This window comes from Aethalodelphis obliquidens, unplaced genomic scaffold (genome assembly GCF_003676395.1).
Source record: "Aethalodelphis obliquidens isolate GAN/ISIS:26980383/991018 unplaced genomic scaffold, ASM367639v1 scaffold4, whole genome shotgun sequence".
NCBI classification, from domain to species: Eukaryota; Metazoa; Chordata; class Mammalia; order Artiodactyla; family Delphinidae; genus Aethalodelphis; species Aethalodelphis obliquidens.
The window spans coordinates 83653784-83667476 of record NW_020837948.1 but is presented as its reverse complement, the minus strand read 5'-3'; the positions used below and the strand labels follow the sequence as shown (position 1 = coordinate 83667476).

The 13693-nt window shown below is 36.8% G+C and overlaps 1 protein-coding gene across 6 annotated transcripts in view; it reads right to left on the bottom strand.

Moving 5' to 3' along the window:
- The window catches only part of PRKAA1 (protein kinase AMP-activated catalytic subunit alpha 1), a 46634-nt gene that overhangs the window by 8368 nt on the left and 24573 nt on the right, over window positions 1-13693 (bottom strand). For 5 of the 6 annotated variants that reach the window (XM_027101203.1, XM_027101208.1, XM_027101209.1 and 2 more), the window contains 5 exons: window positions 10403-10544; window positions 8631-8724; window positions 4478-4622; window positions 2831-2918; window positions 847-1071 (listed from right to left, as the gene is read on the bottom strand). In XM_027101203.1, the coding sequence (XP_026957004.1) occupies window positions 847-1071; window positions 2831-2918; window positions 4478-4622; window positions 8631-8724; window positions 10403-10544 (694 nt within the window). Of the gene's footprint in view, window positions 1-846; window positions 1072-2830; window positions 2919-4477; window positions 4623-6413; window positions 6798-8630; window positions 8725-10402; window positions 10545-13693 lie in introns of those variants that run through there. The other variant, XM_027101207.1, reaches the window with a different exon arrangement.

The window sequence follows — 13693 nt, the reverse complement described above, 5'->3', positions numbered from 1 at the left end:
AAGGGAGAGGCCACAACAGTGAGAGGCCCGCGTACCGCAAAAAAAAAAAAAGTAATACACTGACAAGTTCAGGTTTCTGGTAACTGACTATACTGCTGAACTGAATGAATAAGCATTTTCAGAACTCTAATGGAAAACTGATGAATTCATAAAAGTGCTAACAAAAGATCAAGATAAAAAAATAATAATTACATGGGACTGAGTGAACTGATGAGGATGATTATAATTTTTGTGACTTTCTGTTTGAATTTTAAAAAAAGTTAAAAAAAAAAGTAACTTACTGGTGTCCTAAGAACTAGTGAGGAGTGACAAAACTGACAGATCAAAGCACCCTTCCCCCACTTCTGACTTTAACTCCTCCACCTTATTTTGTAAGCACCTATTTTTCTGATCAGATATTATCCTGTTTGAAATGCCTAGAAGAGATTATATTTTCCTTACTGAACCCCAAGTATATTATTACAATACTTAGCTAAGAGTGAATTCCCCTCTATTTTAGTTACAGTATACACATTTACTTTAATAAAAAATATTGTATTCAGAATTTCATTAAAGCAACTTTGTAGATGTATGGAATAAAAAAAAAAGTAATATAATGTTCACTGCTACAATTTCGAAACAAATAAAGAAACAAAAGCAAAAAAGTGAAAGCCCTTCCTCCTACCAATCTTACTTCCCTAAAGCAGCCGGGTTAGTATGTGTTCTTAAATATCAAAATAAAATAAATGAGTCTATACACTATTTTTAACATAAAAACAGGATTACATTGTACATACTGTTCTGCAAAATTTTCTTTCACTTATATCACTGATACTATTAGATCTGATAATCAAGTTGCTTTATCACCTGATATCTTTGATTGTGGCTCTCTTCATGGGATCCACCTGCAGCATATGTTTCAAAAGGCTAATCACAGAAGGGTTTAAATACTGAGGGGTATAAAAGATCCCATCACATATCTTCTTAAAAAGAGTTGGCACGTGATCATCATCGAATGGAAGTGTTCCACATAATAAAGCATAGAGAATAACCCCACTGCTCCATATATCTACCTCTGGACCAGCATACAATCTGTAACAGGAAATATCAATTGGATTAAACAATCATTAGTAACTTAAAGAGTAAATCAATTAATCATTTTAAATATAGATACTTCATAAAGAATTATTAGTCAGAATATGGTTTCTATAAGTCACTGCTGTGTACTACACATACAGATTCTATACTAATTCTATCAGTATTATCTTTGAAAACAAAAATTAAGAATTTTTTTAAGTTACAAACTATAGCTAAAATTCTGTCCATACTACCTCACAAGGGTCCTCATGATATCCAATCAATAGGGCCAAACTTTGAACAAACATATCATTACTGAATTTAAAACCATTGTTTTTTGGTTACAGAGGAGAGATTAAGTGATCTTTCATCAAGTGAGAATGTTCTGACTCTAAAGCCACTCTCCGAAATAACCCGAGACCTCATACCTCATACCAAGGTAAAAGGGGCCTGAGGCTGTAGAATGAAGCCCAGCTAACTAATTCGCAGAAGATTCGAAACTCTTATTTGCAATACACTGTAACCCACTGACTTAACTAGCTACTGACTAATTAGATAACCCATTCAAAGTCTGGCTTCAGGGAAGGATTTCTTTAAATTGGTCAAATAAATTATTGAACTGATCAATATATACTATTTTGAAAGTAAAAGTTTCCATACATCTAGACCTCACAGAAGGACCTTATCCAAACTGGGAAAATTAGACTTCAGTAATGGCCCATTACATATATGCACAATTACATTTCTTTTTGTTTATTTAATTAACACTGCCCCCAGTATCCAGATCCTAAATTGTTTTCTTCCCCAAATAGACAACCCACAGGAAATAATAATTTAAACATTAAGTTAGTATAAAAAGGTAATGATGAACCTTGATAAATCTAAAATTAGATATTTCTGCCTTACTCATAACCATGCCTTAACACAAATATAATTTCTCTGAGCAGTCTAGGCAAGCAAGCTTATGAAAATAGAAAGAAAATACTACTCTATTTCTGCATTCTAAATTAATCAGGATGTAAGACATTCAAACAAAGAAACATGGTTTGAATGAAAGGTTATTAAAAGTTAATTATAAAAACTAGTAAACAAACTTTAGCTTCTTTGTTTTCACTTTCAGTAGTATAGGGAAGAACAGTTACTCTTCAAAAAATTAAATTTTCCTGTCATCTAAACTATCCGAAAAGCTGCCCTATACTAAGATCCTCATGTTCTCAATGCTGGTGGTTAGTAAATTGAGAGATTAGAATTCTTAAAATATTTCAGTCTCTAGAAGATGTAAAGAATGAAAATTAAATAAAATCTGAGGACTTTATCAATACTTCAGTCCAATTCCCCAAGGCACGTTATCATAAAAGCTAAAGCTAATTTGAAAAATTAAAGCTACCCATTACACTTTTAATTCTTCATCTAAGCAAATAGTACACTATTTCTTACTACTAGATATTTCTGTATTATTCAAGTTTTTAATGTCTCACCTTTAAAACTTGCTAGTTTTAAACCTTCAGTTTCTTCCACCAGGGGAAAAAACGAGTACTCTCATCTAACTAATATAATTTTGACTTGCAAACCAACATCCTCCTCAATAAATGGAGTCCTTAATCCTTATTCACTTATAATGTTTTATTCTTAAAATAGAATACCTTCTGGATAAGAAAAAAATAAGCTTTAAATTCCTTTCAATAGAATTGAATATTACACTATAGACTAACAAAGTCTAGGAAAAGAAGACAATTACAAATATATTGGGCGGGGAGGAGGTGGCAAACACTACCTTCCTGAAATTACTTCTGGTGCAGCATAGTTGGGTGAGCCACAACTTGTTCTTAAAAATTCACCATCTGACATCATGTTTGAAAGACCTGAAAATGCACAAAATCCACTGCTCAAGATTTCCCAAGAACAAAAATAAAAACAAAACTCCATTAAACAATAAAATTGAGTTTGCATTAAAGTGATAAATCATCATTTTGTTCTTTGCTTCAACAGAATCCTGTAGTCTTTACTGTTCCCAAATATTTTGCCTTTATGCCATAAAATCTGCAATCTGTTTCAACATATAAAGTTAGTGCATTGTTGGAGTTTCATGAGTACATATTAAGTTATTGGTTATTTTGTTTAATAGAATAAACTGGGCATGTTTAAGTTTTATTAATATAGAAATTACTAGAAAAAAATATAGAACCGAATTAAAAGTTTCTATTAACCTCCATTCTGATTCTTTAAAAAAAAAATTATAGGGCCTCCCTGGTGGCGCAGTGGTTGAGAGTCCGCCTGCCGATGCAGGGGACACGGGTTCGTGCCCCGGTCTGGGAAGATCCCACATGCCGCGGAGCGGCTAGGCCCGTGAGCATGGCCGCTGAGCCTGCGCGTCCGGAGCCTGTGCTCCGCAACGGGAGAGGCCACAACAGTGAGAGGCCCGCGTACCGCAAAAATATATATATAAATAAAAATAAAATAAATAATAATAATTTTTAATATCAAAGTTCCTTCATAGTTCTACTACAAAAAGAAAACTCGGGAACTCCCTGGTGGTCCAGTTGTTAGGACTCGGTGCTTTCACTGCTGTGGCCCGGGTTCAATCGCTGGTGGGGGAACTAAGATCCCGCAAGCTGCGCAGTGTGGCCAAAAAAAAAGAAAAAAAGAAAACTCTGCCTCCTCAAAAATACAATGTATAAAAAATAATGACAACTAAAGAATAAGAAAGTCAAATAATTTAGTCAGTTACAAAAAAACTCAGCAGCTCAGAGCTGTTGGGCACTATTTAGTGAATCTCTATAGATTAAAATATATAAACATATACAAAACTTAAGAAAATATAAGTATCTCCTCTGATTTGAAATGAAACTAAAAAAAGAGACTTGTAGATATTCATTTTTATCTCAGGTTTAATAATGTCAATGGCAATTTATATAAGAAATAAAGGAAAAATAAATTCATTAAATTTTCCTCAAGCTGAAACTATGTTTTTCTATTTAAAATATTTTACTTTCTTTTTTTAAAAATAATTTTGTTCATATGGTTTGCCTTCTGGCTTTCAAAGTCTGAATAACTCCAGCCCAGTCTCTTTCCTCTTGCTCCATACTTGATCAGAAGCACACACTGAAAACAGTGTGTTCTATTGATAACACTATTTAGCAAATAGTTAAATAATGGTCCTTCACAAATAATGGTCTCTTTTCAAGTGATGTCGCTAATGCTGCCAACTTAAATTGTTTGCCTATGTCATAAAAGTCAATTTTAAAGACATAAAGCTAAGAGAATTCCTTATTTTTACTCCTTTTTGTAGCTCATAGACAAATGGTGAGGATATGCTACTTTGGGATACTCAGTCTATTATATAAAAGCAAAAGTTATCTGAAGAATCCTACTGATGTTTGTTAAACATAATGAATATATGAAACTATAAAAATATCCTTACCAAAATCAGCAATCTTTGCATTCATGTGTGCATCAAGCAGGACATTTTCAGGTTTCAAATCTCTGTGGACCACCATATGCCTGTGACAATAATCCACACCAGAAAGGATTTGTTGGAACAGACGCCGACTTTCTTTTTCATCCAGCTAAGAAAAGTAGAGAGGCAACTTAAATGTGTGTCTTTCAAAAGAAATTATTCTACCTATAATTTTCCAACCTATAAAACTGTGAAGATGCAAGGAACCTTCCAAATGAACCTCACTCATGAGATACTTTTGAAACGGGGAGGAGATATAGGCAGCATAAAACGGAAATGCTAGGAGGGTCTTAGAACCCAAATCAGTAACTCAACTTCCTAATATTATCACTCTCTTGACTATACCCTAATAACTTGTTTCACCTAATCTCATGCACTATTTCAAATAATTTCAATTTCTAACTGAAAGTAGGCATGTTTTCTCCTGTAAATTACAAATATTTAATCCTTGATTCCTTTAACAAATATTTATTGAATACCTTCAATGTGCCATGAACGGTTTTAGACACTCAAGATACAGCAATGAATTAAAAAAAAGGCCCTAATCTAGTTAAAGAAAATAGACAATAAACATATAAATATCAATATAAGGAGTAAGAGTGTTTTGAAGAAAAACAAAGGAGGATAAGGGCACAAAGAGTTATGCTGGGGTGGGGAATACTGTTGTGGACTATATGAGAAAGCAACATTTAAGCAGTGTTAATGAATTAGCAAGCAACCATGTTATCATATCTCCTGAAATAAAAGATGTTTTAATTTTAACAAAAGAAAAACCTTAATTCATTTGTTTTATAAAATATAACAGCATTTATCTTTACTATGCTTACTGAAAAATTACATCTTATGCTGTAATTACATTTTAAAAAATATTCTTTAAAAACTTCTCTGTCCATTTATCTATATTTTATTATTTTATGATGTTTTTTCCATAAGTGAAAGCCATTACTTGGGTATGCCTGCTCCCAAGAAGTCATATTTAATAAATAAGCTATTAATTCTCTAGGCAAAGGACTCTAATATGCAATTCTCTACCACAAGTCACAAATTAGCATTCTAAAACCAGGTTCCTACACCTTTAATGGTATGGATAATCTGGAATATGAACCAGTAATTTCTTTTGAAAGCAAAACTAAAACTATCAAAGCACTCAGAGATACCCTTACTCTAGAGAAAGTAATAATGCATTAGCAATCTAATACCTTTATTTCTAGAATATAGGTTCATTTTTTAATACGACTTCACATCAAATACACTAAATGAAAAAAAGAATGTGTTCTAAATGTGAAAGAGAAGAAAATTTAATTGATTAAGCAAAATACAAGAGGTAAAATAACTAGATAGGCTACAAAAATGAAAATTATACTCTATTAATAATAAATAGAGTACAAAGGATCAAGGAGGGGAAGTTACAAAGAAAGATTAGAAAAGTCAAAGCATATTTCCATTTAAGCATGGCAGATGGAACCTTTGTCTCCACTCCTTGAAACATCACTAAGATGACAGCATATAAAGACAAAGAGCAAGAGAACAGACAGCAGTAATCAAGGAGTCACTAAGCTAGAGAGTAGATGAACAGTGATGAAGACTTGGCCAACCACAGAAAGCTGAAATCTAATAAGCCTTCAGGGGTGGAAATCAATGATAAACTCATCTGCACGCAGACTCCTGGAAGGGCTTAGATATTGGAAGTGTGGGGAATTTCTGAAGGTAGAAGTGAGAAGTGGACTGAAAACAGGACAACTGATGGAATAAAGAAGTTTTAAGCTCACCCTTACTGGGGAATAAGACCCACGATTTACTCTTTAATAAGGCTGAACCAGCTCTGTTCTCAAGGACATCAGAGTAGGAATGAGGCACCAGAAGGAAAACATGGGGATAAAATGAAAGTCAACATACTAACCAGTAAGGCTTGCGGGCCTTTCCCCATTTAGCTCGCAGAGCACTGGCAGCTAAGCTAACACGCTCAAGGAAACTGGAAGGTTTCTTCTGGAGCAACTTTCTGATCCAAGGAAAAATATTTGTAATTGTTAACATTTGGTGTTTCCTAGTAAAACAAACAGGTCCATACCTATTCAACCTATGGGAAGGCCCACCAATTAATAAGTTCCATCCTCATGAGCTTGGCATTTAGAATCTCACTCTCAAATATGAGTGGACAACCCAGAATCACCAGGTATCTGAGCAAGGGTCATGCACAAAAGACAAAGACCAATAAAATGAATAGAAAAAAAACAGGGAGCAGGGAGCAGAGAAGGTACAGAAGCAATCCAGGGAAGAGAAGAAGAAAAAAATTTTAAACTAATTGTCATCCTCAGACAGATACATTTATTATCTCAGTGGAACAACAACAACAAAAATAGGCTATTTAAAGAAAGACAACTGGCTTCCCTGGTGGTGCAGTGGTTGAGAGTCCGCCTGCCAATGCAGGGGACACGGGTTCGTGCCCCGGTCCGGGAAGATCCCACATGCCGCGGAGCGGCTGGGCCCGTGAGCCATGGCCGCTGAGCCTGCGCGTCCGGAGCCAGTGCTCCGCAACGGGAGAGGCCACAACAGTGAGAGGCCCGCGTACCACAAAAAAAAACAGCTGGAATTTTAATATGCAACAGATAAAATTGAGGAAAATCCCCACAATGTAAAGCAAAATGATTAAGACATGAAAAACAAAAGATAAGAAAGCAAGATGCCAATTCAATTTGTGTCTGTTTCCATTTTTCTAGGCAGAATATTTGTGCGGGATTGCGGGGGCAGGGAGTGGGGAGTGAAAAGACAAGTGGAATACCTGAAATTGAAATGAACCATGTTAAGAAATGGTAAAATCAAAATTAATTTGGTTAATGATTTTGATGAAAGTAAGGATATGCTACATAGAACAAATGAGTGAATGATATAAAGAATGTCAGATTGGGAGGGAAAAAAATTGGCTTCTCAGTGCTTGACGTGGCTCTTCCAGAAAGAGGTTTTTGAATACCACATACCCTGGGTGTAAGAAAAAGTATGCGCAGGGGGCAATGTTCAGTTTTTGTATCTGTAACTTAAGACACTGTTCAAAATGTCTTCTAAAGTTCCTTCCAACTCTAAATTCTTTAAGTCTAATTCCCACCTCCTTCATGGAGCCTGTTCTTACTATTCCAGATACATCAGATTTCTGAAACCAAAAAATGAATGCAATTTAAATGTGACTAGGGTTGACTAGCAAGGCCTAGATCTTTAAGTATTTAATAATATATTTTTTAAGGATTACAGACATAATTTAAGATATATATTAAAAGTATTTGTATGCCCGAGAAGCAAAGTCTGAAGATCGTGAGTTCTGGAGTCTCAATCCAATTCTGTCATTAGTAAATTATGTGACCTTGAGCATATATATAAACTGTGAGTCTCAGACTTCCCTGGTGGTCCAGTGGTTAAGACTCTGCGCTTCCAATGCAGCAGGCACAGGTTCAATCCCTGGTCAGGGAACTAAGATCCCACGTGCCACAGAGTATGACCAAAATATAAAAAGTAAATAAATAAAAATAAATAAACTATGACGGACTTCCCTGGTGGAGCAGTGGTTAAGAATCCACCTGCCAATGCAGGGTACACGGGTCCAATCCCTGGTCCAGGAAGATCCCACATGCCACAGGGCAACTAAGCCCATGCACCACAACTACTGAGCCTGTGCTCTAGAGCCCACGAGCCACAACTACTGAGCCCACATGTCACAACTACAGAAGCCCCACGCACCTAGAACCCATGCTCTGCAACAAGAGGAGCCACCGCAATGAGAAGCCCACGCACCACAACGAAGGGTAGCCCCCGTTCGCTGCAACTAGAGAAAGCCCACGCGCAGCAATGAAGACCCAATGCAGCCAAAAGTAAATAAATTAATTTAATTTTTTAAAAAATAAATAAATAAACTGTGACTCTTAGTTTCCATATCTGTGTAAGTAGGCTAAGGAGATAATCTTTAAGATGCTTCTTAGCTCTAAATAGTCTATGATTCTAGGCAAATACATGACTAAGGGAGCTGGTTATTAAACAGACCTCTTAACAGAATTGCTTTCTGATATTCTGATGCTAGTAAGGGATCAGGGGAATTACAAAATATACACAGGATTAAATCAGAACTGCTTACCCTTCCGTTTTTACAGATATAATCAAATAGCTCTCCTCCTGAGACATATTCCATCACCATGAAAATATCAGATGGTGTACTGATGACCTGGTACCTGGTAAGAGAAAACATCATCTACCAGTATTAAAACATGTATATTCATTCATTCAATAAGTGTTTACTAAGCACCTATAATACACCAGGCACTGTGCTAGACGCTGGGAAAACTGCAGGGAACAAAACAAATTCTCTGCTCTCGTGGAGTTTATTTTCCAGAAGCCAAGAAACAGACACTGAATAAAAAACAGTTATCTCAGGTGGTGGAACATGCTATGAAGAGAATCAAAGCAAAACTAAGGGAAATCTTTCATACAGGGTATTCAAGGAAGGCCTCTCTGATAAAGTAACATTTAAGCAGAGCCTAATGGAAATCAGGGAACAAACTATGCCATTATCTAGGAAGAAGGTGAACCAGGCAGAGGAACAGCAAGTGCAAAGGCCCCCGGGGGAAACCTGCCTGGCGCATTTGAGCAATGGTAGGAAGGCTAGAGCAGAGTGAGCTGGGAGAGAGAAACAGGATGTGGGGTCAAAGAGGTAACTGGACAGCAGAGGACACAGAACCTTAAAAGTCATGATGAGGCTTTGGCTTTTACTCTATAGGAGAAAGAAAGCTATTGAAGGTTTTAAGCAAAGCAGTCACATGATCTGGCCAAGTAAAAGGGTAACTTTAATTGATGGCAGCAATGTGAAGAACTGACTGGGCAGTAGGGTGGAAGCAGGTGGCTACTGCAGTAGTCCATGAGAAAGGTGAAGGGGGCCCACACTGGGTTGATGATAATGAAGGAACTAGAATGAGATCTTAGTTTTTGAAGGAAGGGATGGAATGGAGGTTGGGAAGTGAGAGAAATAGGAAAGTTAAGGATAGTTCCTAAGTTTCTGCCCTGAGGAACTGATATTAACTGAGATGGTGAAAAGACCAGGAAGACCAGGCACCGGAGGGTAATAAAGGGTTCAGTTTGGGCCAGATCGAGTTTACATGCCTCATGGTCACCCAAATGGAGATGTAAAATAGGCAGTGTGCATATTCAGGGAACAGGTTTCAAAGCAGGAGATGTATATTAAGGGCTGTCAGCATAAGGATGGTATTTAAAACCATGGCACCTCAACACATGAGAAGAGGTGAGAGTGAAACAAATTTTGAGTCACCAGTTCAATACAAAAGCCTAAATGGTTTTAATTTATAGCCTGCATAATAAAGCTGAGTAGTAAATAACTTAACTGTAGATCCTACAATTGTCAGCTGTAAAACAATGGTAATATTACTACCTTTTGAAATTTGGATTCCTGAAATTCTATTATTTGGATTTGGATTCCTGAAAATCTATGATTTGTTACTTGTTTTATCAGATATAAGCAGTGTGGGGGAGTGGAGACCCTACTTTATGGTTTCTAGTGAGGCTAGCTGATATCATGTGGAAATTTGGATGGCAGGAGTTTTTACCAGCAAATCATTGTTGGTTCTACAGCAATAGGGGCACTGAAAGTTATCTATCAGAACGGCATCAGTCCCGAAAATGAGAAAGATAACATCTGATCATCACAAGGGCAAAATGTGAACTTAGGCTTAAGTGACCATGAATGGGGTTAGATAAATACATGAACAGGAAGAAATCTGAAAACCCTCAGGAACAGACCAAAGCAATGTCACTCATCTTTCTCACTTGTCAGATTAAGAAGGTTAACAAAAATGATGAAAAAATGATATGACTATATTTAATACAATCAGATCTTACAGTTTAATTATATGAGGATGCCTGAAAAGCTTGAGGTTCTGAATTTCTCTGCGGATTTTTCCTACTACATCAAGGCTTCGAATCTTCTGTCGATTGAGTATCTTCACAGCAACTTTATGCCCAGTCAATTCATGTTTGCCAACTGTAGGAGAAATAATTTTAATAAATTAGCACCAGGTTTGATTAATAACATATTTAGAACTATTCTAAGAGTAGTAATCTTAGCATTCTCCAAATGTACTTGCGCAGTTCCAAGTTCTTTTTTTCTTTTTTAATTTTTAACTGGTGTACAGCTGCTTTACAATGTTGTGCTAGTTTCTGCTGTACATTAAAGTGAATCAGCTATAGGTATACATATATCCCCTGTTTTTGCATTTCCTTCCCATTTAGGTCACCACAGAACATTGAGTACTATTCCCTGTGCTATACAGTAGGTTCTCATCAGTTTCTATTTTATACATAGTAGTGAATATATGTCAAGTTCCTTTCAATTCTGCCTGATTTATCCCTGAACGTTTAGATGTTTAAAGCTGGAAGGCTAAGGGAGAGAGAAAGAAAGAAACTTCTTTTTGCTCTCTACCTTTTTATTTATTTATTTATTTGTTTGTTTGTTTGTTTTTGGCTGTGCAGGGTCTTTGTAGCTGCGTGTGGGCGTGTGGGTGTTTCTCCAGTTGCAGCTTTGCGGTGCGTGGGCTTCTCATTGCCGTGGCTTCTCTTGTTGCGGAGCACGGGCTCTAGGCATGCAGGCTTCAGTAGTTGTGGCTCATGGGCTCTAGAGCGCAGGCTCAGTAGCTGGGGCACATGGGCTTAGTTGCTCTGCAGCATGTGGGATCTTCCCGGACCAGGGCTCGAACCCGTGTCCCCTGCGTTGGCAGGCAGGTTCTTAACCACTGCGCCACGTGGGAAGCCCTCTCTACCTTTTTGTGCTTTTAAATTCTCTTAATTTACTTTTCATTTTTTAAACTATCATACATACAAATTGAACTTGTTTCTTTTGTTGTGCAGTTCTATGGATTTTAAGGCACGTAGAAATTGGTGTAATCACCATTATAATCAGATACAGAACAGTTGCATCATACCAAAAACCACCCTCATGTTAGACACACTTTCTGTATAATCTCTTGAACCTTTAAAATTTAGGTTCATGAGCATGTAATTTGTTTTGAAAAATAAGAAAAAAATTTTAAGTGATTACCTTTCAATTTTGAATGCTATACCCAGATAATAAATGGTTATAATAGAACTTAGACATTTTTCAACAGAGACAAAGTCTCCAAAAATTTAGCTTCTAAACACGCTTTCTTAAGGACCTAGTGGAGAATTAATATTCCATCAAAATCAGGAAAGAAACCAAGATGGTAAGAGGGCAGACAGCAGAAGCAAGAACCACAATTCTCCAGCCTGTGGAAGGAAAACCACATTCACAGAAAGACAGACAAAATGAAAAGGCAGAGGGCTTTGTACAAGATGAAAGAACAAGATAAAACCCCAGAAAAACAATAAAGTGGAGACAGACAACTTTCCAGAAAAAGAATTCAGAATAATGATAGTGAAGATGATCCAGGACCTCGGAAAAAGAATGGAGGCAAAGATCGAGAAGATGCAAGAAATGCTTAACAAAGACGTAGAAGAATTAAAGAACAAACACCTAGAAGAATTAAAGAACAAACAAAAAGAGATGAACAATACAATAACTGAAATGAAAAATACACTAGAAGGAATCAATAGCAGAATAACTGAGGCAGAAGAACTGATAAATGACCTGGAAGACAGAATGGTGGAATTCACTGCCGAGGAACAGAATACAGAAAAAAGAATGAAAAGAAATGAAGACAGCCTAAGAGACCTCTGGGACAACATTAAATACAACAACATTCGCATTATAGGGGTCCCATAAGGAGAAGAAACAGAGAAAGGACCCGAGAAAGTATTTGAAGAAATTACAGTCGAAAACTTCCCTAAGATAGAAAAGGAAATAGCCACCCAAGTCCAGGAAGCACAGAGAGTCCCAGGTAGGATAAACTGAAGGAGAAACACACCGAGACAAACAGTAATCAAATTGACAAAAAATAAAGACAAAGAAAAATTATTGAAAGCAACAAGGGAAAAATGACAAATAACATACAAGGGAACGCGCATAAGGTCAACAGCTGATTTCTCAGCAGAAACTCTACAAGCCAGAAGCGAGTAGCATGATATATTTAAACTGATGAAAGGGAAGAACCTACAAGCAACATTATTCTACCCCGCAAGGATCTCATTCAGATTCGACAGAGAAATCAAAAGCTTTACAGACAAGCAAAAGCTAAGAGAATTTAGCACCACCAAACCAGCTCTACAGCATATGCTAAAGGAACTTCTCTAAGTGAGAAACACAAGAGAAGAAAAGGACCTACAAAAACAAACCCATAACAATTAGGAAAATGGTAATGAGAGCATACATATCGATAATTACCTTAAACGTGAACGGAATAAATGCTCCAACCAAAAGACACAGACTCACTGAATGGATACAAAAATAAAACCCACGGCTTCCCTGGTGACGCAGTGGTTAAGAATCCGCCTGGCAATGCAGGGGACACGGGTTCGAGCCCTAGTCCAGGAAGATCCCACATGCCACACAACAATTAAGCTCGTGCACCACAACTACTGAGCCTGCGCTCTAGAGCCCGAGTGTCACAACTACTGAAGCCCGTGTGCCTAGAGCCCATGCTCTGCAACAAGAGAAGCTACCGCAATGAGAAAACTATGCACAGCAAAGAAGAGTAGCCCCTGTGCGCCACAACTAGAGAAAGCCTGCGCGCAGCAACAAAGACCCAGTGCAGCCAAAAATAAATAAATAAAATAAATAAATTTTAAAAACAAAAAAAAACAAGACCCATATATATGCTGTCTACAAGAGACCCACTTCAAACCTAGGGACACATAGAGACTGAAAGTGAGGGGATGGAAAAACATATTCCATGCAAATGAAAATCAAAAGAAAGCTGGAGTAGCAATACTCACATGAGATAAAATAGACTTTAAAATAAAGAACGTTAAAAAAAAAAAAAAGAATGTTACAAGAGACAAGGAACGACACTACATAATGATCAAGGGATCAATCCAAGAAGAAGATATAACAATTATACATATATAGGCACCCAACATAGGAACATCTCAATACATGAAGCAACTGCTAACAGCTATAAAATGGGAAATTGACAGTAACACAGTAATAGTAGGGGATTTGAACACCTCACTTACACCAATGGACAGATCATCCAGACAGTAAATTAATAAGGAAACACA